Raw genomic sequence first — 27,922 nt, forward strand, 5'->3', positions numbered from 1 at the left:
GACTCAAGAAATCCCTTGGTAACAGGATATAATAGGACTTCTTTTTTATTATTAATTAAGAGCCACACTAGTACAGGCGACATTATTCCGCATACTTTAACCATTCTGTCACCTTGAGGAGTTTGTTGCAGGTGTTGGAGTCTGCCGTCTGTTTGAGAATGACTGTCACTGCTGCAGCTAAAACTTCATGTGTCGTCACAGAGTTTCCTGAAGTTGCGTAGTTGATCCGAAAAACATACTGCAAAAGAAAACTTTGGTTCTAAAGACATCTATTGTACATTTCAAGAAATGGGTAAATCATCAGACTAAGAAACCCTGATAGTTTCAAACACACCTATCAAGTTAAGATCTGGAATAACCAATAAGATAAAATCCTTGCAGTACAACTTGCAGTACAAGTTAAAAGCTTTGCTTGGTGTGTGTGTTTTTTTTTTTTTTTGCTCTTGCTTGTAAGTAGTCATTCTACTCTGTGAATAAAACTGCGCTGTATACAGACAGTAGAAGGTCCATCAATACATTATATAATGCATATGCATATATGCTAGTACTGTTGTAAAAAAAACCAAAACAAGCCACAGGCTAACAGATTCCTCTGTCCTGGAATCATGCGACAGTTGTGCCAATTATCTTAAATGGACTAATCCATGTGACAGTTTTTTAAAGAGAGTGCTGACAATACATTCTTTCTTTGTATGTAATGCACTTAATCCAGTGGTTGCTCAATTCTAAGTAAGCAAGTAATAATGTCATGGCATTGCATTTCCAAGCAGAAGACAAACAAGACAGGCTTAGGCAAGGCAATGCAAGGCAAGTTTATTTATATACGGTAACACATTTCATACATAATGCCAATTCAAAGTGCTTTACAAAGTGCTTTATTGACTATGAAGTAAGCTGGAAAAAAAGTATAAAGAAAAAGAGCGCAAATCCATTCAAAATGGATTAAAAGTGTCATACCTTCAGAAAAGAGCGCAAGTAATGCTCCAGACCCTCTTCATGACACTGAGACACAATGTGAATGATTACACTGTGGAAACACAAGCATGTGAGTAATGTTAACATGAGCAAGAGATAAAAGATACATAAAAAAAACATTCAAAATAATGGCAGATTTTGGAGGGAAAAATGAGCTGACATTTCCAGAGCCAATCTATAGAAAAGTAGATATGTGGGCTATGAAAGACCGTAGAAGACAGACTATATAAAAGCAAGAATGCGGTGTCTTTCTATCACTTGTGCCTTTCTAAGATGGCAAATAGGGGGTTAATCACCGTGTGGAGTTGACAGCAATGTCTTGACCCTCTTTGTTTGCCATTGTCAGCCCTTCAAAGAGCTGCATAAGCACCGTAGGCAGGAACTTGATGATGACTTGAGTTTCTACTGCATGCAGGCACTTGAAAAGACAGGACATGAAAAGAGGGTAAAGTGAGTAAACGCCGATATTTGCTCACAAGAGAAACTCTAAATTGACATGACAAATGCAAAACAACTGAATGAGTGTATGACTCAATGAGTGCGGTAAAACACTTACAGTGATTGCAAGGCAATTCAATTCATTCAGCTCTAAGTTCTTAACATATAAACTCCGTTTAAACTTTTTTAAATGTCTGTTTTCATATAGGACTTCTATAAATTAATGAATAAAATCTCCCATTGGCTTACGGGTTCACTGCTAACAGAGATAATGTCTTTGTATTTATTTGCATAATGAATTGTGATTGGTCTTTATGCCACATCCAGGTTCCATGAAAAGTGAACCGTAATTGGGGAGTCTCAATATAACTCTCTCTCACACACACACACACACACACACATACACACTCTTTTATAAGCATGTAACATTTCAAATTATTCTTTTTAAACACTATTATTTTGCTGCCTTGCAAACACTGGCATTTCCTTCGGGAAATGCAGCTATCTATATAGCTATGCAGTGACATTCATGTATTTTAAAATGCGAATTAAGTGTCCAAACACACTGTCGATTTTTCACCTTTAGGTACTTGATGAGCTCAGCAGGATTGCCCTGTGATGTTGACCTCATCAGCTGGCAATGCTGGAAGAAATTGTGAAGGTGCAAATCCTGGAGGGATAGGAGTTACAAGATTTATTGCTTCAGCATCACTGTCTTAATTTTCTCATTATTCTCTGTATGGAAATATACTCAGTAGGACAGTAAGGTGGACTAGCTCTTCTAGTTCTGCTAGCTCTTCAACTCACATGATCATATAGAGCAGGGGTCGGCAACCTTTTGACATGGAGTGGCATTTTTTATTTTACTGGTCAATGGCTGTGATTTAATTATTGGCTGAATGTAATAAACATATGAATCCCTGAGAGAGGAGACTTGCTACTAAATCGGTTGTGATGTGTAATATAGGTAGAAGTTAGGCCTAATCTGTGAATTAAAAACGTGTATATAACATGAAATCAGACAACCCAAACAAGACCAACACAGACCGATACACAAAGCACAAAAACAAAAATACCTGTACGGTCCAGAAATGAGACATGTAACAGGTGTTTTATGAGGATGATATGTAGTAGACTGTTTTAAATATTCATCTTCACTTAGCCATAGTGATTTTGCTTCTTTTCATATGAAACGCCATCATCATGTCAAATTAATGTTTACATTATGAAACATTACATAATTAAATGTATACTTACATTGTGGATACTGAGCAGCACGTGATTTCCAGGCATGTGTATAACTGGGGTTTAGCAAAGTTTATTACGCTAGCGTTTATTCGGCTCAAAAGGCAAATTAATGAGAGAAATGTGCTTTTTTTTTACAGTGGGAATAAAACTAGCACTCTGTCCAAGCGCATAGATTTGGCTTGAACTTTGGGGGGGGGGGGGTTGCAACATGAAGCATTTACATGTTTCCATTGATCATGTTATAAATATTTGGGGGGCTGTACTTGCTTGTTTTGATTATTGGGGGGTGGGCGGGTGGGGGAGTGGGGTTACCTCCCCCCATCCCCTCTGAAATCTACGCCCCTGGCTCTTTACGAGCGCGCATGCACGTTAAATAGTGTCTACGCTGCACGGAGAGAGATGATGATGATGAGACATATGCACGGAGAGACCTGGATTTTCAGTCCTTTAAAAAGAAACTGTTGATTTCTTGTGTTCCTATGTGTGGATTACTACTTTTTGCCAACATGTAAAAATGAAAAATGTGGGGATTTCGCACACTGTGAACACAGAATGTGCGGGGATACTTAAAATGTTGCGCAAGATGTGCAATCCCGCTACGAAATTCATTAAGTGGGTTTTTTTCCTGCCATTTTCTACACATTGGTAATAGGTGCTGCTAAGACACTTAGAAAAGAGTGAGGACAGTGCTAGGAGAGTGCTCTGCACGCTGGTGCATGCACGCGACTGTGCCTTGGCGCGTCCAGTATATTATGTGCTCGTCGGTTGGTAGAAGACTTTGTTCGCTCTATGTCATTTTTGTGCTCTCTCACTTGTTGTTTGCTAGCACTTATGTTATAAATGCAGTGCTAGACCGATCAGGCAAGTGACAGTTCTAGCAACTGGCCCGAAATCTCTCTCACACTGGCCCCGGGCCATCGGGCAGTCCTTATTTTCGAGCCCTGATTTCTGATCACAAAATTGCGTGGAATCCTTAATATTTCTTATATTATGTCATACATTTTTCAAAATCACGCAGAGGGCACGCAAGCATGAAACAGCGAGAGTGGAGCAGGCTGTTTTATTTATGTGAAGTTTTTCACACCTGCATTCCAATCTACATCTTGATGTAATCCTTCCTCATGATCACGCAGTGTGTTTTCATGAGCTGAATGGGAGACTAAACACGAATCCCACAATGATGGTTTATGTTTTCTCTTTTAATCGTTTAATGTAATTTTGAGTGTGACAATGGTTTAAGGATGCTGGGTTGGAAATGTCAAGGATTAATAGTGGTGTTTTCCTTTTACATCATGTGGTGTTTGAAAGCAAAAAGTAACAAATGAAACACGGAATGTAGGCTGTCGTTTACTCGCGCGATTAACCGAAAGTGAAGCGCTGCCGGCTCGTGATGCGTGAATGGCTTGCACGCGCTGCATGAGTCTGTTGGGTATACTGCAGTCTCGTCACATTTTAACTGTTTGTTTAGTCTCCCATTCAGCTCATGAAAATACGTTGCGTGACCATGAAGAAGGATTACATCAAGATAGAGATTGGAATGCCGGTGCGGAATTTACATAAATAAAATAGTCTACTCCTCTCTCGCCGTTGCTGGCGTGCCAGTGATTACCCCTTTGCATGCCAATGCTGGCACACATGCTATAGGTTGCCGACTCCTGATATAGAGGCTAAAAAAATTTAAAATAACACATTACAGTGTGTAAAATGCAAAATTCAAGTTCAAAAACATACCTGTGTGTAAATTGTTGATGCTACATATGTTCGCACTTTGAATAACAGTTTGGAATTCTCCACCCATCTGATGTCTGGGGAAGACTGTAAATAAACACAAAAAGACAGAAAGAAAGACAGAAAGACAGAGAGACAGAAAGACAAGACAGAAAGGAAAGACAAATACACAGAAAAGCGACCAATAGACAGACAGACAGACAAACAGACAGTCAGATAAACAGACAGACAGAAGGACAGAAAGACAGACAGGAATACAGACAGACAGACAGACAGAACGAAAAAGGGACAGACAGACAGAAAGAAAGGAATTGAGACAGACAGAAGGGCAGACAGAATGAAGGACAGACAGGAAATAAGACAGACAGAGAGAAAGACAGATAGAAAGAAATACAAAAGATAGACAGACAAACAGAAAGACAGGAATACAGACAGACAGGAAGACAAACAGACAGACAGACAGAAAGAAAAAGCGACAGACAGACAGACAGACAGAAAGAAAGAAAGAGAGAGAGACAGACAGACAGAAGGACAGAAAGACAGACAGAATGAAGGACAGACAGGATATAAGACAGACAGACAGAAAGACAGATAGAAAAAAGAAAGACACAGAAAAAGCGACAGACAGACAGGAATACAGACAGACAAAGAAAATACAGACAGACAGAAAATAAGACAGACAGGAAGACAGACAGACAGAAAGAAAGGAATAGAGACAGACAGAAGGACAGAAAGACAGACAGAATGAAGGACAGACAGGAAATAAGACAGACAGACAGACAGACAGACAGACAGAAAGACAGATAGAAAAAAGAAAGACACACAGAAAAAGCGACAGAAAGACAGGAATACAGACAGACAGAAAGACAGGAATACAGACAGACAGAAAGAAAAAGCGACAGACAGACAGACAGAAAGAAAGAAAGGAATAGAGACAGACAGAAGGACAGAAAGACAGACAGAATGAAGGACAGACAGGAAATAAGACAGACAGACAGAAAGACAGACAGAAAGACAGACAGAAAGATAGGAATACAGACAGACAGAAAGAAAGAAAAGACAGACAGACAGAAAGACAGGAATACAGACAGACAGGAAATAAGACAGACAGACAGAATGAAGGACAGACAGAAAGACAGACAGACAGAAAGAAAGAAAAGACAGACAGACAGACAGAAAGATTAACTTCAAATAATTAATCCAAAAGCTCTTACCTCAACCAATCAATCAAGAAGTCTTTACCTTCTTTGAGTCTTGGCTTTTGTCACACATGTACCCTGCAGGTAGATTAGCAGACACAGGAAGCTGTAGTTCTGAGGACTGTATTCTGCCATCCTTAAGTAAAGGAGCCCAGGAATAACCCACTGTAGTATGAGAGTAAGAGTTAATGATGTTTTCTTGACACAAGCAAACACATACACACATTTACTAACACACACTTACCCAGTGTTTCAACTCCATCTCTCTTCTTGGCTGTGGTTTTGTTGCCAATCTCACAGCTTATGTGGTAAAAGGTAAAGAGAATGTGGTGCTTCTCATGGACATGAACAGGAAGCTCAATTTTAATCTATGAAAAGGGAGTATATCATTGCTAAACATCATCTCAAAACTGCAGGAAACACTTGACAATATTCTTTTATACATTTTGCAAAAAACACAACATTTAGTCTTTCAATGTGTTAAGCATGATTTTCATTGATAAAAGTGTAACATCTCATTTCATTTTCATTTGATTACTTTTATTATGTATATGACAGATTAAGGTGAACACTAAATACAAGCAAAGCTCAAGTGGAAGAGCAATGTGCTAACAACACCAACATTGTGGGTTCGATTCCCAGGAATGTGAATGCTAATAAAAACCTTAAATGCACTGTAAGTCACTTTTGATAAAAGCATCTGCCAAATAGCAGTTGCACAGACTAGTCGACTAGCTAATGTAGAATAATAATGTAGACTAATGCAGTTGACACTGTCAGCCTGAAGTCGACTAATCTATTCCCATGTCATTTACAAAACGCATCTGTTGGAAATACAGCGGGTGTGGAGCCCAATAGCTCTGCACTGAAAAAGTGCAGTGGCTCAAATGTACTTTGATAAAGACATCACAAATTCACAAAGATGTCAAAAATACAGTAACCTCCAATATATGCAAAGTGGCCTTCAAATATAACAGAAATACTAGTACTATGCATAATCGTTTAAAAAGGCACCCACTGGCACGATCTAGCAATTTTCAACATGATCAGCACAACTGTGCGTTTTAGGACATCTGACCTGGTTGGTGTTCGCACCTTCAAGAACGCAATTTGGCGACAGTTTAGAAAAGTGTTACAAGTTGGAGTACGATGATCTGATAGACTGCATCCCCATTGATATCTGCGTGATAAATCACCACTTCAAGCATCTTTAGTTCATCCCAAAGAGCATGAGAGGGGCTACCCGTAACCATCTGAAGCTACAGGTAGTCTAGGCTAAACTTAGTATGCTCAGACACTTATGTTGACTTAAATTACAGCTTGATGAACGCCTACCTTGTGTTGCACACTTCTAACAAAAAAGTGCTTATAAGGAGATAAAGGTTGATGTGCACATACAATTTTGCCACGACTAGTCGAATTCGACTCGACTCATGGACACGACAAGTCGTCTATTAAAAATCATGTCGTGCAACACATACAGCCAAATGAATACAGTACATGTCAATGTAAACAACAAAAACTGCTGGATGTAATTCTCTTTCTTATCACAAGTCGGCAGTAAAATGTCATCTTTTCTGTGCACATACTGCACATGTGGCCTCACACTAGTGCTCATCATTAGACTCTGACCAGCAGAACTACACAATGCAATAACACAGCCGGAGATGCCAGGACTTCCTAAACTCAGTCCATGTCCAGGGAAATGACTCCAGTAAAGCACAAGACAGTATCAGCATCATGGCTCACAGGGATCTGCTTTGGCACGTACTTGTTAATGTCTTGTGACTTATTCATCAACTGAATGAACAGTTTGCCTTTAATTTCTTTGCCCTCAGGGTCTGTTAAGCGTAAGAGACAGGATGTGTCTCTGGAATGATTCAGTTATTCATATCCTTGTCTTTGTAAAGCTTGTGCTTGTGCTGGTCATGCCTCAGTCTGGTCTGTTGTATGTTGTACAACATTGTGGAGCATTGGCGGGATACTGAACATACTAATTCAACATTCAGTCATAAGTATATGATAACAGATATGCTGCTTTGCAATTGGTAGAAATTAAAAAAAAAAAAAAATTGTACAGTATATGTCTATTAAAGGAATATTCCAGGTTCAACTCAAGTTCAGCTCAATCGACAGCATTTGTGGCATAATGTTGATTACCAATAAATTAATTTTGACTCGTCCCTCCTTTTCTTTTTACAATTAATTTTTTTTATTGATTCATAGACATATATCAAAGAAAAAACACAACATATATACACTGAATCAACATTTAACCCCCACTATTACACCTCCCCCTCCCCAATCACCAACCCCACCCTGACCCCCAATGAACACCCCTGTGGTCACAAATAAGAACACACACACATAAAAAAACAAAAAACAGAAAAAACAAAAAACAAAAAAATATATATAATCAAATATAATTAAAACTAAACTACTCTCTCCACAGCCACTCCCCGAGTATCCCCCAAAAACACTAAGTACTTGCCCCATTTCCTATCAAACAAATTCTGAACTCCCAGCCTTCTGCTTGACCCCTCCCCATCTCAGCACACCACTCCGGAAATGAGGGTGCTCCATCCGACTTCCATCCCCTTAAAATAATTTCCCTGCTGATCATAATGCTGGTCAGAATCAAATTTTTTGTGTGTTTATCCCCCAAATTTATGACTGCCCCATTGCCCAAAATACAGAGTCTGGGGCAAAATGAAATTTGAGTGCCCAAAACGTCACACATAAAACTCTGAGTTTTCAACCAAAATTCTTGGATCTTGACACACCCCCAAAAAACATGGGTTGTGTCTCCATCTTCTGATTGGCATCGCCAGCAGGTGGGTGTGTCTTTAAGACCAAGCCTATACAATCTAGAGGGGGTCCAATAGAATCTATGTAAAATCTTGAATTGCATAAGATGCACCCTTGCATTTCTAGATGCAGACTCGACATTTTTTTGAATCCTAGCCCACACTCCCTCCTCCAAAACAAAGTTTAAATCTTTCTCCCATAATCTCTTGATAGAAGTTAAAGCTCCATACCCCAGACTCTGAATTAGCAGGGAGTAATACACTGATATCTCATGACCTTTTCCAAAAGCAGTAATCACCTCTCACAGAGTATCTGCCGCTTTAGTGGTGTGTGTGCTACTCCCAAAAACAATACAGAGCAGGTGGCGCAGCTGTAAATACCTATAGAACTGAGATCTGGGAATCCCAAAATGTTGAACCAAATTTTCAGAAGATCTCAACACTCCACTCTCATATAGGTCACCGAGTGTAGTAACCCCCCTCACAATCCACTCCGACCAGCAGAAGGGGGACTTATTAATACATAATTTAGGGTTCAGCCATATGATTGAGGCAACATTTAAATAAATGTCAGAATTAAACACTCTGGACACTTTTGTCCATACCAAGTGCAAATGCAAGATAACGGTGTAACTTCTCCGATTAGTTTGATAGAAAGGCTTTGCATTGGCGAAATAGGGGCAAGAACTTCCTGTTCAATACAAAACCAGGTAGGGGCTCTCTCAAGTGGAAGCGACCAATGAGCCAAATATCTGGGACTGGATGCATAATAATAAAACAAAATCTTGGGTAGGCCTAGCCCACCTTTGTCAATCGGCCTGTGTAACTTATTAAAATGTAATCTAGGACACTTACCATTCCAAATGAAGGACTTCAGTATGCTATCAAATTGCTTGAAATAAGAGAGGGGGACATCTACAGTAAGAGATTGCAGCAGGTAGTTACATTTTGAATACAATTCATATTAACAACATTAACCTTCCCAATCATAGACAAATGCAACGAAGCCCACATCGCTTGAAAACCTTTTTATTAAGGGGTCAAAATTAACTGAGATCAGAACTAAATCAGATAAATTTGCTGGGGGGAAAAAATGCCCAAATACTTAATGCCCTTTTTGGGCCATTTGATGGCACCCGGCTGGAAAGCCGTTACTGGGCAGTACGCTGTCAGAGCCAAAGCTTTGGATTTAGACCAACTGACTCTGTATCCTGAGAACTTAGAAAATGAATTAATAATTCTATGGATGCAAGGCATAGATCTAATAATAAAATATCATCTGCGTAAAGCAAAAGCTTATGCACCACACCTGGAAAATCATCTTCCTTTCTTATCGTGGCTGCTAATGGTTCCAGGGCAAGACAGAACAATTATGGGGAAAGACGGCAACCCTGGTGGGTGCCCCTATCCAGAGTAAAATAATCTGAAATTAATCCATTTGTTTGTAACACCGCTGCTACTAGGTGTCTATAAAGTAACTTAATCCATCCAATAATAGTATTCCCGAACCCATATATTTCCAAAATCTTAAAAAGATAACCCCATTCTACCATATCAAATGCCCTTTCGGCGTCAAGTGAGATGGCAGCGACCAGAGTCTGATTATTCGCCACTTACCACATGATACTGATGAAACACCTATTGTTATCAGAAGAGCTGCGGCCCCGAATAAACCCAACCTGATCTATATGTATAAGAGATGTCATAACTGTACTTAATCGGTTAACCAGAATTTTTTACAATATTTTTACGTCTAGCTGGATCAGGGAAATTGGACGGTAACTCTTACACTCGCTTGGATCTTTGTCCTTTTTAAGAATCAGACTGATCCGGGTTTGTGTCATGGTTGGCGGAAGCTTTCCATTCTTTAATGATTCAGTATAAACTTCTAACAAAAGTGGAGCCAGTTCTGTAGCATAAGATCTAAAAAATTCAGCAGCAAAACCATCTGGCCCCAGAGCCTTGCCTATAGACATGGCCTTAATTACCTCGCCAAGCTCCTCCAAGGTTATCTCAGATTCAAGATAATTTTTTGCTCAGTTGTCAGTTTAGGGAGTTCTAATGGTTCCACAAAGTTTCTAATATCTTCATCAGTAGATGAAGATGTGGAACTATAAAGATCAAGATAGAATTCTTTAAAAGCATTATTAATATCAATGGCCGAGGTAAAAATTTCACCACCAGCAAATTTCACTGAGGGAATGGTAGAAAAAGACTCTTTCTGCTTTATATATCTAGCCAAAAGCTTCCCTGCTTTGTCACCCGACTCAAAGTATGACTGTCTTGCCCTCAATAGCCAAAACTCCACCTTCCACGACAAAATAGTATTATATCTGTATTTCAATCAGGTCAATTCTCTTAGGCAATCAGACAACATTCAGCACTTCAGCTCTGCCTTGGCACTTTTAATATTCCCTTCCAACTCCACGAGTTCTTGTGCTTTGGATTTTTTGATAAATGAGGCATACTGTATGATCCAGCCCCTAAGCCACCTTAAGTTCCTCCCAAGCCACGCCCACAGAGAATACTGAAGACCAGTTGGTCTCCATATAAACACTGATTTCAGCCTTTAACATTTGTTGGAATTCAGGATTTTGCAAAAGGGATACATTAAAGCGCCAACTATATGATTTCCTTTTCTCCATATGTGGCAACACCTCTAAACTCACCAGGACGTGACCTGAGACTAAGATGTTTCAAATTGAGCAATCAACAACAGATGAAAAATCTATTTTAGAATAAATCTTATGTATAGTCCCTACCGGATGGGTTCAAAAGTCTCCAAATATCTACAAGACCAAGATTTTTACACATCCTGTGAAGCGTCAATGTTGCTTTAGGGGGCTTACACACTTTTGCTTCACTATGATCAATGACTGAGTCCATCAAAAGATTAAAGTCTCCTCCCAATATTATATCATGAGGGGTGCCTAACCCTAATCCTAACCCTTCAAGATCTATAAAAAAGCCCCGATCATCAGCGTTAGGTGTGTAAATATTAGCCAAAATCAGACTTTGCCTCTGAATTTATGCTAAAACAACAATGACTCTTCCTAATCTGTTTAAGACATTTGAATTGTAGCTGTTTACTTAGTGTAATGACTCCCCTGCTCTTACTTGAGCCAGCACTAAAGAAAACATGTCCACCCCATATCTTCATAAATCTTTCAGCTTCCTGTGGGTAAAGATGCATTTCTTGAAGAAACACTATCATATTTCTTATGTTTAAGAAGAGAAATAATCTTCCTTCTTTTAATGGGGTGCCCCAACCCATTCACATTCCACAAGGAGAGAGACAATCCACTCATATTAACATCTGACATTTTGAAATAAATGTTTTGAGAAAAAATAGATTGTGTCAAAAATTAAATTATAAAGACCACATTTCACATTAGTGCAACAATCAAACCCCGAGCCTCCCCCGAACCAAACAAACGGAAAAAAGAGAAACATGTGCATTAACCCCGTGCACGACAGCGCCAACCACCGTCCATCCTTCTAAACTCAAACAGTCCATGTACGCCTACGAGAGCCCCCGCAACAACTTTGCCGTCGGATTTGCTCAAGTCTCTATACAACATTTGTAAAAGAGAATTACACTACAGAAGATAATCTATAAAATCCAGCCAACAGGCGATATAAACACAAAGAACATGTAGATTCATCCACATAACTGTCCCGAAGGTGTGTTCCTCCACAAAACAAACTCCAGCCTTTAGCGGACCCAGCACAAAAAAAATATATATAAAAAAGAAATAATAATAATAATAAAAAATTATATATATATATATATATATATATAAAGTTTGGGGTCACTTGACTGAAATGTTTCTCATGATCTTAAAAATCTTTTGACCTGAGGGTGTATGCTTAAATGTTTGAAATGAGTTTTGTAGACAAAAATATAATTGTGCCAACATATTAATTTAATTAATTACAAAACTAAAAGTTTATTTAAAAAGAAAAAGTTTTTGAAATTGATGGCTTGGGCCAAATAATTAAGAAAAGCAGCCATTTAAGTGCCCAACATAGATGGGAGCTCCTTCAATACTGTTTAAAAAGCATCCCAGGGTGATGAGAAAATGCCAAGAGTACATTTCTGCAACACCTAGGCAAAGTGTGGCCACTTTGAGGATGCTAAAATATAAAACAGTTTTTATTTATTTTGGATTTTTTTAGTCACAACTTAATTCCCATATTTCCATTTATGTTATTCCATAGTTGTGATGACTTTACTATTATTCTAAAATGTGAAAAAAAAAATAAAAAAAATAATGACCCTAAACTTTTGAACAGTAGTGTGTGTGTGTGTGTGTGTGTGTGTGTGTATATATATATATATATGTACACACACACACACACACACACACACACACACACACACACACAAATAAATAAAATAAAAATAAAGAAAAGGGCTGTTCAGTTTCCTCAGACAGTCAAACGAATGTTCAATGAGCTGGCCCATTCCACTGCTACATGAGTGCAACAGATGACCCATCACTCCAATGTGCTGCAAGAAATACTCCACAAAACAAACTCCAATCAATAGGAGGCGTAAGCACAAAGAACATGCAGATTCATCCACAACACTGTCCCGAGTGCTGCTACCTAAAACAACTCCAGCCGCTAGGTGGAACCAGCACAAAAAGAAACAAAAAAGGCGCTCAGCTTCCTCGGACGGTCAAGTGAATGTTCAGTGAGTCGGTCCACTTGGCTGCAACATGAGTATCACCCAATGACTTAGTCCATTGACTTTATGAAGGACAGTGCTTGTTGTGGGCATGTAAATGTTTTACAGACATCCTTAGCATATATTCTCAGTTTGGCCAGGAACATCAGTGCAAAAGCAAAAAAAAAAAAAAAACCTTTTCCTTGAAACGATCACGTTTCTCTCGTTGAATTCGCAATGTCTGGGAACAAGAAAATGTTGTGGTTCTTCCAAGAAAGCCTTCCTTTACTCCTCGCCTTGCATAATATGATATCTTTATCGGATGATCTCAGAAATTTAGCCAGAATTGATCAGAGCCTGTCTCCCTTCGCGGATCTCCGAGCCGGAACCCTGTGAGCTCGCTCGTTTTCCAGCTTATGGCCTGTTATGCCGAGCAGACTCAGAAAGAGCCCATCCAGATATTTCACCATATCTCGACCTTCTTCGTCTTCAGGAATTCCAACAATTTGGACGTTATTTCACCGGCTACGATTCTCTAAGTCTTCCAACTTTTCCCAGAGGTGCTCCAAATCTACTTTGGTCGCTAGCGGATTAGCAGCTAACTCCCTCTCCGATGACTCAAGATAATCGATCTGTTTCTCGACCTCCGCCACTCTTGTAACCATATCAGAGAATTTCGTCTCCATGGCAGTGATCGATCGACGTATTACAGCAAGAATCTCCAAGTCAGCAACGACCTTCGCCAGCATTACCGATACGTTCAGCAATTCACGCCGAATCTCTCACTTCTCCGGCCAAATTGACTCCCTGGTCTGCGGCCTCGGGGGGGCATCAGCTTGAGCATGTAAGTGTCTTTTAATGTCTCCAGAGACATTTTGAATTCTTTGACATATTGTCTTCCTAGAACAGTTAAGGATCAGGGTGTATCAAATCTTACCGCTTTATGACATGAAAAGTATTAAAACTAGCAAAGTGCGCAGAGCTCACCATTACATTCATACGAGCAGAGAGAGAAGTAAGTTTGAAGTAAGCTTGGAGCAGAAGAAATAGAAATAAACCTTGTATAAATTGTCAGCTTTACGCTAAGCTAAAATGCTGTTTCTAGCCATTTTACATGCACATTATTAGGCACGATCATATTTTTTTATCAAGAAAATTCATGTTGGATCATAATTTCTTTTTTTCTAGTAATACCTTTGATATTAGGGCAAAAAAACATATTTTGTATTGTTTTCCTGTAAAAATATCTAAAAATCCTTAAAACAAGATCAATTTGATTGATCTTATTTTAGTAACAACACTGCATAAGATATTTAGGTTTTTCAGAGAATGTATTTTTAACATGTGTATTTTGTCTCACTGTACTGGCAGAGTTTTTATAGTCAAAACAAGTGAAAAAATCTACCAGTGCTGAAGAAGTAATCCAAAGTATTTAGAATACGTTACTGATCTTGAGTAATCTAACTGAATACATTACAAATTACATTTTACAGCATGTATTCTATAATCTGTAGTGGAATACATTTCAAAAGTAACCTTCCCAACCCTGCTTACAATGGATGTGAAAGGGGAATCTGTAAATGTTAAAATACTCGTTGTTTTAAAAGTATAGCCACAAGACATAAAAAAATATGCATGTTGGCATGATTATAGTGAGATAAAATTGCTTAATAACCTTTTCTGTGTAAAGCTATCTAATTTTACAACTTTGTTGCCACCTGAAACTGGAAATGCTGTAAACCTTGTAATCCCGGTAAACAACGATTTAAACAATTTTACAGCTCAAATAATACATGAATTTTAACAGAAGAATTAATGTAAGTGCTTTTATAAAATTAAAAGCTTCACATTTCTGACTTTAAACCCTCCAAAAATTGTAAGTGCCTCACTGTAACCTTGATTTTTGCTTTTTTTTTTTTTTTTTTTTTAAAAAGGAGGGACACCAACATTATGCCACCAATGCTTTTGAGCCTGGAATAATTCTCTAAATATGACTAAAGATCTCAATGACGCAACAGATTCATACAGACAGATATTTAAAGACACCATGAAATATTGGCGTTTTATGGCTTTTAGTCCATGTCTGTAAGGTTTGAGACCATGCTAATATATTCCTAAAAGCTGTCAAAAAGAAATTTTTAACAGAAATCATTTTCTGTTCCTAATTAGGGGTCAAGTACCAAAGGTGCAAATCCCTATATTATATCTGTTAGTGTTCTTCTTCTTATTTTTCTTCTGTTACAAGTCTATGGCAGCCCATAGAACCGTACATAGGAAAGTTATGAAATTTGGCACACTGATAGAGGACACTCTCAAATGTAACTGACCCAAATTTGGGGTCTCTCACTCAAGCCCTCTAGCACCACCAACATCTCTGCCAATAACTTTTGAAACTTAAGTTCTAGAAACAAGTGTTTTTTCTCAAATTTCTTGGGTCATGCCCCATATCGCATGATTTTAATCTCCACCCACTTGATTTTCCGCCATTTTAAATTTCCAGAAAATCCTGCTTTTATTTAAATCCTCCTAGAACGTATGTCCGATTCGCTCAAAATTTAGCACGTAACATCTAGAGACACTCGTGACAAAAAGTTATGATATTTTTTATGATAGACCTAACCACTCTCGTATAACGCTTCAACGAATTCAATGATTGCGAACATGCCAAAATAGACGTAAGGCTTTTTCTTTGCAACCCTTTAGCCAGAGATTCTTTAATATATATGGAGATATCAACCTCTGACGCTCTACAATAGGAGAGAGCGTAATGGTCAACTAGCGTGTTACGACAGTTAGTCACCGTTTTCGGATGCCATAAAATCGAGTGGGGAGAGCCGTATAGTGACACCTACCTGTCGCAAAATCGTCCGTGACTTCTCTTATAAAACATACATTTATCATAGTAAACTCCACACATAGTTCATTCCAAAAGCATTGTTTAGTGTAAAACATGTTAAAGATTAGCTGAAAGGCAGTCAATTCATTAAATGATGAGCTGTTTCCTCACAAAAGCAGTTTATTCAGCACACTGAGGCCTCTTGTCTCCTCGCCAGTGTATTGCCATAGAATGTCTATGGGACTGCCGCGTTATACTATTTTAGGATCCCTTATTAGAAGGGTCCTGCTTTAGCGTATTTGCACAAAACCTGGTATATGTCATCACAAACATGACCTGAGGGTACCAGCAGTGTTTCGGCACAGTGTCACCTAGTGGTCAGGAGTGATCGTTTTTGCTTATAACTTCTGAATAGTTTGGCCTTAAATTACAAGGCTGGTCTCGTTCGATTCAATGGGTCATACAAAGTACGGTGATACCCAATTTGCCATGGTCTGCAATACATCCTGTATGCCATTTTGAATTTTACAAAAAAACTACACCGTTTTTCCGATGTGTTCGAAATTTGTCGTTTATCATCTAGGGACACAGTTGACAAAAAAAATTGTAAAAGCTTTTTGATAGACCTTAATGTTGGCGAATAACGCTTCAACGAATTTGACTGCAAGCATGCCAAAATGGATGCGATGATAATATCTACACAAAGATTTAGCGTATTGACACGAAGCTTACAATATTTCATCACAAGCATGACCTGAGGGGACCTGCAGCTTTTCGGCATAGTGCCACCTAGTGGTCAGGAGATATGAAAAAGATATTTTTGCTTATGAATAGTTTGGCCTATAATCAAGAGACTGGTCTCTTTAGATTCCTTGGAGCATACCGAGTCAAATGAAATGTAATTTTCCTTCGTCGACCATATTGGGCATCTGCCATTTTGAATTTTGGATTAAATTGCTGCATATTACAAACGCATCAGCGTTTCAATGCGAAATTTGGTATGTGTCATTGGGGCCTTTTCTTGAAGGTACTCAAAATGTTTGGGTACAGTGCCACCTAGTAGTCAAAAGATACAAAGATATGCTTATAATTTTTTATTTGGCCTATTGTCATGAGATTTGTCTGTGTCGGTAGTATCCTTGGGTCTGGGTCATGCAGAGTCCATTGATACCAAATTTGCCATCGTCGGCCATACTTCCTGTCCGCTATTTTTAATTTAATAGAAAACCTACTTTTTCGAACTACTCCAAGAACACAGGTCAGATTTTCCCCAAATTTTGCATCATCTAGAGACTCTCATGACAAAAAGTTATGAAAAGCTCAAACCGTTCTCATTTAACGCATCGACAAATTTCATGGTAAGACAAGAATCTGAGGCTGTATCACTTGAACGCTTTAGTGTTTTGACATGAAACTTCATATATGACATTATGACCAAGCCCTTACAATACCATATCAATTTGGTGACAGCGTCACCTATTGGTCAAAAGTTATAAGCATTTGTATAACACTATTTGAGTAACTGTTTGCAGCTATATTTATAAATATCATCAGTTTCTGACTAGCAAGTAAAGGTTTATAGCTGTTATTTAAACTGAAAGCTATCCGCTATTTAAAAAAGAGACAAGTACTTCGATATGTGTTGCTCCAACTTACTGTTTCAATAGAAAATACATCAACACAGGTAAGAAAATTTTACTCCTCAAACTATTTCATAGGGTCTTTGAAGTGGGAGATTGTGTTGCTGTGCAGCTGGGCTAAAAAAAAATAAATGAAGCTGAAAAGATATTGTGGTTACAGTTATAATGCATGATCGTACCTCATCATAAAACTCTGGACTCTGATTGTGATGTAAAACTGCAGCAAAAGCACTGGTGGTGAAGAGTGGCTCCCCTGGCTTGCCGTAGATGCACTAAATAAACCCATATACTGCAATGAATATTTAATATTAAAGCACAGGTTGTAATATTGGTAGCATACATCAAGAACACTCACATTTAACGGCCCCGCTCCCTCCTCATCAGAATCCTTGAACTGAACACACACTGCGATGTTCCGGGCCTGGAGGGACACACAAGCACAACAATATCAGACCATATTTCTCAACAAAAAGTACTGTGGCAGTACCATGGTACAGTGATAGTATAAGGTGGTAATACCATGGAACTGATTGGTCACCATACTCATGTACCATAGAATTTCCATGGTACTCCAAGGTTCTGCAAAGCCTAACAGGGTATATATATATATATATATATATATATATATATATATATATATATATATATATATACACACACACACACATACACAGTATGCTTAAAATATGAAATCTCATAGTTTGTAATTTTTTTCTTATATACTTATCTATTAAATATGGAAAATGAGTGTATGCCCATCAACATACCTGTGTAAAAAGTTATATTTATATAGCTTTATACAGTATAACTGATATTTTATATATTTAGATCTAAAAAATGTATAAACATAAAAAGTTCTATATTCTACATACAAAATATCTAGACATACTGCAAATGAATTAAATTGAATAAAAGCAAAATGACCTGATTCCATTAGTCACAGAGCAAAATCAATTCATAAGATTGATTATCTAGAAATACAAGTTTTTGGCATCTGTAATTGAGAGAAATGCACTTGGAGAATCATAGGGCAAACAGCCAATGTTTTGAGTTCTCCAGCAGTGGAGGAGGAAGCAATTAACCCTGAAGTTTGAGTAATTAGAGATAAGCTCTTTGCTGAATTGATTATGAATAGAATCCCATGGGCTTTGAACAAAGCCTCATGTTTGAAAACACATAGGCCGACATAGTTACTGCTCTCACGAGCTTGTTGTCGTACCCCCACCCACAGCTTCCCAGTTCCACTATTTACAGATTGTGCTTTGTGAAGTGTGAGAAACTCTTTGCCTTGGCAAACGTCTTCTGATTGTCATATTTGAGCTGCTGGGGATAGACGTAGAGCTGGTTCTTGTAGGTGGTGAATGGATGGTTGTATTTGGCCTCTTGTGGGATAAACTCCTCCACTTCCACAGACACCCTCTCACATGTTTGCTCCTCAAATGGCTTCACTGGGATATAAGACGACGTGACAGAGTCTGTGAAGATAAAAAATAAAACATTTATACATCAAACGGCAAGTAAACATCATGATCAGAGTGCACACTTTGCTCACAAGTAAATGAATTAGATTCATGAGAGATGTTAGCAAATATCAAATGCAGAGTCAATGAACATAACAGACTATTAAACTTACTTGACAAGTCTGGAGGTACACACTCGACAGTGATATTAATTTGTCCAGGGATTATCTGCAGCTTGTTCTTCTCTGGTCTATGAAAAAAAAAAATTGATTCTTCAAAAAAAATACTCAGCCGTAATGTAGATGTGATGCTTTCTTACTACAGAAGTTAACAAGGCAATACATATACATGCGTACCAGGCAGAAAAAGTCTCATGAAAACACATCCAGGTCATATTTCAGCCCAAAATCAAAAAAGTAAAATGTTGCATCTAAAATCAAGTACCGTCGGAGTACGTACTGCATTTGATGAGGAACACACTTCTTAGCCAGTAAAAAAATACGGTATGCAGATGGCAAGTGGTATGAAAACATTCCAGACATACCTCACCTGGGAACGTGGGCACTGTCCCATGACCCGAATATATGACACAGTAACAACAACTGCTAAAAATAACCTACTCAACAACCTACTCAAACACCATTTAACCACAACGAAAACTTTCTTGGTATATATATATATATCAATATATATCACTTGCAGTTGAAATGAGCCGCCCAACTCATGGTTCTATTCTGTTTTTTTTTGGGGGGGGGGGTTTCAGCATTTTGAACGTGATTTCTCTTTAGCTCCCGTGGCATTATGGGACAGTACAGTGTCCAGTTGACCCGCACTTCAGAATCTCATTGTATATAAGCAATATCACACTCGCAATCATGCGGCACTCTGCCTGCAGCCTCGTGCCTGCAGCCAAATCACAGCAGTGCTGATGTAGGGCCATATCACACTCTTGCTTACACAGCCATGCACTTGTAATCAGTAGTATGGAGTTTGAAGTTGTCCTGCTGGAAAATGCAGAGACGTCCCTGGAAAAGATGGTGCTGGATTGCAGTACACGTTGATCCAAAATTTTTACATATCTGTCTGCATTAATGGTGCCCTCACAGATGTGCGCGTTACCCATGCCATGGGCACTGACACACCCCTGGCCCATACAGACAGTGGCTTTTGGACCTGATGCTGATAACAGCTTGGATGGTCCTTTTCCACTTTTCCTTTTCAAAAACTTTTTGAAATGTGGACTCTTCGGACCAAAAAACAAAGTTCAGTTCCACTGTTCTACTTTCCATCTAAAGCCCTATTCGGACAGCAATTATTTTACATGGGGACGTGAGGTAATTCCAGCATTTACAGGAGGTAGTCAGTGATTTTATTGCCGTCTGAATCCGAAATGTCTGTGTTTTTCAACCACCTCCCACAAGAAAATTCCCAGCCAAATTACCTACTGTTTTTTGACAAACTCAAAGGTCGTTTGGTAATTTAATTACAGTCTGAATCAACATCTCTGAGTTTATAATTCAAAAGCCATTTTGGAAATCCTTTTTGACCACTGCTAAGTGCTGTACGTTTGCGTTGCGCATGGTAACAGCTCTGACGGTAATGGACAGTTGTGAAAGTTGCAGGTATATGTGCGGCTTCTATATCTCCTTGCGTGCACTTAGGAGAGAACGCGCAAGTGCCGCAACTGAAGTGATGCGGGTGATGAAACATGCGTACCCCCATTGACAGATTTATTTGGCTGTGTTGATAAACAGTCTTGTCCCTGCAGTTTCTTGATTCGTTTAATTGCTCTTCGCAAGAATTTTGGTTTGCTCCATATGTGAAAATGTACACTGTAAATGTCCGCAGTGCTTTGCAGCGTGGTTCCCTCATGCTTTAAAATTTTTATATTCACTTTAGCATAATATTTAAATGCAAATACAGAGGACACAGTTTGTGGATTGATGAATTTTCCATATAACAAGCGCAACTGCAATCATGTGATCGACAAAATATCTCCCTCGTCCCCCGTGATTTAATCGTCATCCGAACGCATGAGTTTTATCACAGAGGAGCCATGAAAATGGACTTTTACAGATGTCACCCTGAGAAACAATTGCCGTCCAAACAGGGATTTAGATGAGATCAAGCCCAGAGAAGTCGGCAGTGCTTCTGGACAGTGTTGATGTATGGCTTCTGCTTTGCATAGTAAAGTGTTAACTTGCATCTGTGGATGCAGCAGCAAGTGGTGTTGACTGACAAAGGTTTACCAAAGTTATCCCAAGCCCATGTTCATGATATCCATTACAGATGAATGATGTTTTTTAAGACAATGACGTCTGAGGGATCAGAGATCACACGCATTCAGAAGTGGTTTTCATCTTGCCCTTTCCGCACTGTAAATTTGACCAGATCCCTTGAATCTTTTAACTATATTGTGCACTTTAGAGGGTGAAATGCCCAAAATCCTTCCAATTTGTCTTGGAGGAACATTGTTCTCAAAGTGCTGGATTATTTGCTGAAGCATCTGTTGGCAAATTGCCAAGTCTCGAATGATCCTTGCTCTTGAAGGACTAGGCTGTTTTTGGAGGCTCTTTATATACTATGACACGATTGCCTCACCTGTTTAACATCTCGTTTCACATCACCTTGTTATTTTAACACGTCAAATTGCTATTTGTCTTAAACTGCCCCTTTCTCAACTTTTTTGGAGGGTGTTGCAATCATCTGATTAAAAATTACTGTACATTTTCAAAAAACTAAATTTACAAGGTAAAACATCATATGTTTAGTTTTGGTGCTTTCAATATAGCAAAGGGTGAATATAATTTAAAAATCACACACACATTTTTGTTTTTATTAGCATTTTTCATACTGTCCCAACTTTTTCAGTATTCGGGTTGTATATATATATATTTAGTTATGAAAATGGGGGTTTTATTGTTATGAAAATGATGTCAAAAATGAACTATAACTATAATTCTAAGCAATGTTAAATACAATGTTCTGGATAGGTTTCATTGCATTCACCCTAAGAGTACCAAGTCTCAAGTGTCCTGATCTAGTACACATAAGTTATCACTCACTTCTTAAGATCTGTTAGTAGTTTGATTAGGTCTTCTGTGGATATCTTGCTACTGTCTTGGCGGTAGATCGGAGAGAACTTCCCATCCATGTCTAAACTGCCTTGGGAATCTTTAAACACCTGTCTGAAGCCACACAACACACATAGCAGCTTCATGTCCACAGTATCAGAATTTAACTTTTACTGTAAGAACATTAACTAAACATTTACAGCTAGTCTTAAAGGAATAGTTCACCCAAAAATTAAAATTATCTCATTATTTACACACCCTCATGCCATCCCAGATGTGTATGACTTACTTTCATCTGCAGAACACAAATGAATATTTTTAGAAGAATATTTCAGCTCTGTAGCTCTAAAAAGCACAAAAAGGCATCATAAAAAGTAATCCATACAACTCCAGTAGGGGGTGATATGCATTATGGATTACTTTTATGCTGACTTTTGCTGATTTTTTGAGCTTCAAAATTTTGGCACCAATTCACTTGCATTGTATGGACCAAAAGAGCTGAGAAAATCTTCTAAAAAACTGCACTTGAGGTCAGCAGATGAAATAAAGTCATACACATCTGGGATGGCATAAGGGTAAGGAAATGATGAGAACATTTCAAGCTTTTTCTATAGAGTGCTGACTGAGAATACCTTTACATTACAGTTTGAAATTGAAGGTAGTTCTGCTATAATAATAAAAACAAAAAATAAAAAAAATAGACCATGTGAGTCAGTTTTGTTACTCCACTAAGCCTTTATGGGTGTGTTTCTGTGGCTTACTTGGCGGCCCAAGCGAAGGGCATCCGGTACTGGCCTAGCCGCTGGCAGGTCTGTTTGGCAGTTTTCAGGATTTTCTGTACTGTCTGAGAAGCAGATATATAAACAAAATCATGGAAATATTCTACAGAATATCTTGGAAGCATTTAAATCTGCAATAACTCATAGTTAGGAACGCAGTTTAGTACAGCACTTCTGAAAATATAGTGATATAGTGATAAAAGTTAACAGAATAAATTCCATTTTTTTTTTTTTTTTTTTTTACCAAAAACAGGTTTACATTTTTTTTTTATAAATAACACAAATTTTTTCCATTATTGAGTTTATTTTTTATTTGCAACACTGTGATATTTAAATGTATTACTCATCATTAATTATCATTTAATTATTCTCTAAAATGATGTATTGTAAAAATGTTTTCTAAATAGCCAGTTGATGTTAGAGCAAACTGAAGAAAAGCCTGTATTCTGTTAGAAAGACGTCATGTCTAAGTGCTGTTTATACCACTCTTGTATTCAGCTCCAGGGGCAAACACAGACCTTGCTGATGTCAGAAGTCTTAATGTAGGGCTCAGCGCAGTGGGTGATGCCGTTCTGTAAAACCTTCTCCACCCGTGCCACCAGGAAGATGTTGGTGTGAGGGTTAGTAACTGAGAAGATCCCCTGGACAACACACAAGAACATGCTGTGGCTCAAAGCCTTTCTGAGCACTGGTGCACAATAAAAGAATTATGCATAGATTGACAAGTAGAAAATATGTAACAGATATTTATTAAAAGATTATAATTTTCTTCTTTTATTCTTGTAATTCACTGTTGTTTACAGACACACCACTCAAGCAGCAACACATGCATATGCAACAAATAGGGAAGAGGCAACTTAGTGGTTAATATGGCCCGGTAATATAAACATTACTAGCTTGTACCCAATAATACGCTACCCTGTTGTCACATGATCTCAGTACGGCGCATGCATGGTTGCCAGATTGGGTAAATTAAGTATAACATGGGGCGGAACATTTTCAATTTGTCTAAGGTGTCAGGCTGTCATGGCACTCACTATGCTTTAGTGTGCAGCACTAATGCTGTGAAACAGTGCTGTTAATGGGTAAGACTGCTCCTGCTCTGGCCACAAGCCACCTACAGCAAAGCAAGCTCAAACTAATGTAAATGAAAAAAAAATAAATAAAATCCAGCTTGTATCATGATATGAATGTGGGGACCATTTTTCAGTGAATGACGACTTGAATGATGACTCCTCACACAAAGCTACTGTATGGCTTCAAAAGAGTACAGTGAACAAGTCACAAATGCTACTTTTTTTAGTACTTTTTATGGCCCTTTTTGGAGCTTGACAGTTGGGTTCGCCAATCTCTATTGTTCAATGGAAAAGAGCAGCGTGGACTTTTAGGAAAATATCTCCTTTTGTGTTTCACAGTGGAAAATTTGGGTTTGGAACAACATGAGGGGGTATATGACAAAATGTTCCTTTTTGGTTAAACTATAAGTATTACTATCCATGGTTTACAACTGTAAATCATCTGTACCTGAGATTAAAAGGTGCATTTTAATCATGCTCTAGTTGTATACACGAAACTTAGTACTAATGTGGTATGAAAGTCCATGTGAACGTGATTTCACATTGATAGCTGTATGAATAAGCAATTAGCAGAAGTGCAATGATGAGGGAAAATGACTATAATGAACCATTTTCATCCACCTACAGCCCAGCAAACTGCATGGATGTGCAAAATTCTGAAAGCCTATTGACTTCCCTATCAGAAGCAGTGAATAAGCATCTTTCTCGGCAGCGGTGAACAATGCTAGCAGTGGAAAGGTTTACCAGACATTTATAGAAATATCCTGCACAGAGCAAATTTTAGTAGATGACCAGAATAAATAGGTTTTTTGTTTTGCACGGGCAAGAAACACATTTTCTTCATAAAATGTAAAAGTCTAGGGCCTCATTTATAAAGACGTTTGAATTAATAGTAGAAATAATACGAACGTACAAAATTTCCCCAAATGTTCCAACGTATGATTTATAAAACGTCCATACGCAAAAAAAAGTTCCTAAATGCATCCCACTTGATAAATCGCAAATCATCTTAAAATCATGTGCTCTCCACCTACAGAATGCCCACAAATATCCTAATATGGTGAGACAGAATACAATTAACCTCCTGAGACCAGAGCATGACAGCTGAGTGCATTTTCCATATATATATATATATATATATATATATATATATATATATATATATATATATATATATATATATATATATATATTAAAATTAAGACATTTTAAATAATACCAAACTATAGAAAGTCATTTTTTTTTTTATCAAATTGTTTGTTTCCAGGAGTGTTGGTTATTCATGTTTTTGAGACGTTACAGACGTTACATCAGAAATTAGCATAAATAATTCTGATTCAAAGTAGTGGCCAGCATCAGCCAATCACTGCCAACCATATTAAAATAAAATTTTGCATGAAAAATTCTGAATCTATGTACTGATTACCACTGTGCCATGTCTGCCAAACATGTTGAGTGGTGCAAACATCATCTGCAGCCTGAAACTGAACTTTTGACGGGATGCTAGGAGTGAATGCCATAGGATGCTCCCTTGCTCCCTAATTAGGGAATGACAACCTCCAGTGTGCTGTCGGTCTGCACTGGTCTCAGAACAGTTTGAAATACACCTTATTTTCATCCTAAATCCGTATACATCCTCTAAAAGCAACATTTTCCAGCTTTTGGATGCATCCACTGACTCTCACCGTGATAAAGCACAGTGAATACTGTACATATTTTAAGGAAAATTAGCCCATAGTCCACGTAAGTGGTCGTTGTGTTTAACAGCGTGCCGTTTCACGATAAATCGATTAAAATTTTTTAAATGGCATATCGGATGAAACTAGAGACTTTCGACTCAAACTGGTTTCAGTGTTTCCCATTAATTACCTAGACTGTGGAGGCCTGCCACAGTTTCATAATGAACTGAAAATATTTTTACACTTCTCATAATAACATAAAAGATCTCTAACGTTGTGTTTTGCTCCGTTGCTTCGGCAAAGCATGTCTCACAAGTTCTTCATAGATCTAGTCTCTCAGAGTGCACCAGATTGATGCATATAACTTTAAACTGTTCAAAATTTTCTTACATGGGAGTATGCCTCCAGACACCGCTAGAGGGTCCGAGGTCCACCCACCACAGTCTCACAAAAACACTGTGGTTTTAAATGTAAACACTTAATGAGGTTTCTTACCAGATGTAGTTTTGTTGCCGTTTCTCCCAAAGACAAACTCAGCTGAGATCGGTGCCATGTTGTTTTGTCACGTGTCAAAAGTTTAATCCTTTATAGACAGCCTAGATTCTCCTGAACTGAGATCAGTCAGTTTAAATTAAATTAAATTATGCATAGCATATAGCGAAGCCAAAACAAAATGTCCATGCATGTGGATGTCTCAAGAGGTTAAAGCACATGCACAAGTTATTCATGCGTTTGTTCGTTCATTCATTCAGTCATACGGAAAGTTCTTGTGCAGTTGGCAAAGTTTTCTAAAAAAGGGAGTCCCGCTACTGGTTTCTGCCCATATGATGCAGCCTAATACTAACTCATCTTCAGTTATTCATTTTCATTATCAATAATAAATCAATTAATTGACCACGTTCACTGTAAATCCACACCATTCTTCAATTAACATCCATGTTGTTGCTAAACCTTAATTTCACAAAGAGGTTAACAAGCTCTTATGCTCCCTGTATAATGAAATATGAAGTCCACATGGCAATTGTGTTCTGTATAAACCACATGCGCGTTCTTTTCCAGCTATTCTCTTCAGCTCACTCTTGCCATTGATTACGCTGCATTTTAGCAATCTAGTCAAATCATTTGTTTCTATTTACGTCCTCTATAACAGCAGACAAGAGGCTGAAAGACGAATTTATATAAAAAAAAAAAATATGAGAGCACTGCTGTGCTTTCATCTATCTTTATATTGATTCAGCTATGTTTTAAGGGCTGTACACAATAATCTCTCCTCCTCCTCGCTCCACAAATGTGCTTGACATATTACTTACCATATATTATCTCACAGGTCTCAAAATTAATTTATAATGGAAACGTGCACATAAGGCTATAAATCAGGGTTCCTCAATAGGCGGCCCGCGAGAGAAAACATGTTTGGCCCACGCTTTCAAATAGCGTTGTCAAGGTAATGTCAGCGTAAGCACGTCGCTGTCGCGAAAATTCAAACGCAGCATCATTGACAGCTTAGTCTGACAGCGAAAAAATGGCGAGTGTGAAGAAAAGAAAAGTGGACACGGAAAATAGACGATTCAAATGTGAATGGACTGAACGATTTTTTTTATTTTGCCTGACCACCACAACGCAAAGCCAACATGTTTGTTAAGCACACAGACCATGGCGGTCTGTATGGCTGATAACATCAAACGCCATTTCAATGCATTGCACAGCAATTTTAACTGCAATTATCCAGAACATTCCGAGAGCCGCAGACAGAGGGTAACACAATTGGTGGCAGCTTACAAGCAATCAGTTGCTGTTATTCACAAAACCACATCCATACAGGAGAATGCCACCGCAGCATCCTTACGTGTGGCTTGGAACCTGGCAAAGGCCAAAAAGCCATTCATGGATGCCGAATTAATTAAAACCTGTGCAACTGACATGGTGGAGGATGTTTTAAATCACAATGACAAAACGAAGAAAGTGGTCGTGGAGCTATTACAGAAGATGCCATTATCCGATTGCACGGCAACAAGAAGAGTAGAGGCACTGGCGGTTGAGTGTCTGTCCAGTCTTTTATCCGACATAAAGAAAGCAGAAGTCATGTCACTTGCAATAGACTCGTCTTGCGACCGAACCAACATTGAACAGCTGTCAGTGTTCGTCAGATTTTTTGATGGGAAGGTTTTCCGTGAAGAGCTGCTTTGTTTGCTGCCAATACAGGGGCGTGCAACCGGAGAAATAGTTTTTAATGAACTGATGCAGTTCTTTGAAAAGAATGGATTGGATTTAAGCAAAGTTGTGTCACTTGTCACTGATGGGGCTCCGTCAA

The 27,922-nt window shown here is 38.3% G+C and overlaps 1 protein-coding gene across 1 annotated transcript in view; it reads right to left on the bottom strand.

The window, feature by feature from the left end:
• The window catches only part of LOC127450161 (dedicator of cytokinesis protein 11-like), a 121,170-nt gene that overhangs the window by 61,568 nt on the left and 31,680 nt on the right, over positions 1–27,922 (bottom strand). Inside the window, exons 13-26 of the mRNA XM_051714052.1 lie at positions 23,375–23,497; positions 22,839–22,921; positions 22,069–22,191; positions 19,177–19,253; positions 18,831–19,018; positions 17,899–17,964; positions 17,723–17,815; positions 5,833–5,956; positions 5,632–5,753; positions 4,393–4,476; positions 1,994–2,083; positions 1,272–1,393; positions 958–1,027; positions 113–238 (exon numbers count right to left, since the gene is read on the bottom strand). Of these exons, the coding sequence (XP_051570012.1) occupies positions 113–238; positions 958–1,027; positions 1,272–1,393; positions 1,994–2,083; positions 4,393–4,476; positions 5,632–5,753; positions 5,833–5,956; positions 17,723–17,815; positions 17,899–17,964; positions 18,831–19,018; positions 19,177–19,253; positions 22,069–22,191; positions 22,839–22,921; positions 23,375–23,497 (1,491 nt within the window). The remainder of the gene's footprint in view (positions 1–112; positions 239–957; positions 1,028–1,271; positions 1,394–1,993; positions 2,084–4,392; positions 4,477–5,631; positions 5,754–5,832; positions 5,957–17,722; positions 17,816–17,898; positions 17,965–18,830; positions 19,019–19,176; positions 19,254–22,068; positions 22,192–22,838; positions 22,922–23,374; positions 23,498–27,922) is intronic.

The sequence above is a fragment of the Myxocyprinus asiaticus genome, chromosome 1 (assembly GCF_019703515.2).
Source record: "Myxocyprinus asiaticus isolate MX2 ecotype Aquarium Trade chromosome 1, UBuf_Myxa_2, whole genome shotgun sequence".
Lineage (NCBI taxonomy): Eukaryota > Metazoa > Chordata > Actinopteri > Cypriniformes > Catostomidae > Myxocyprinus > Myxocyprinus asiaticus.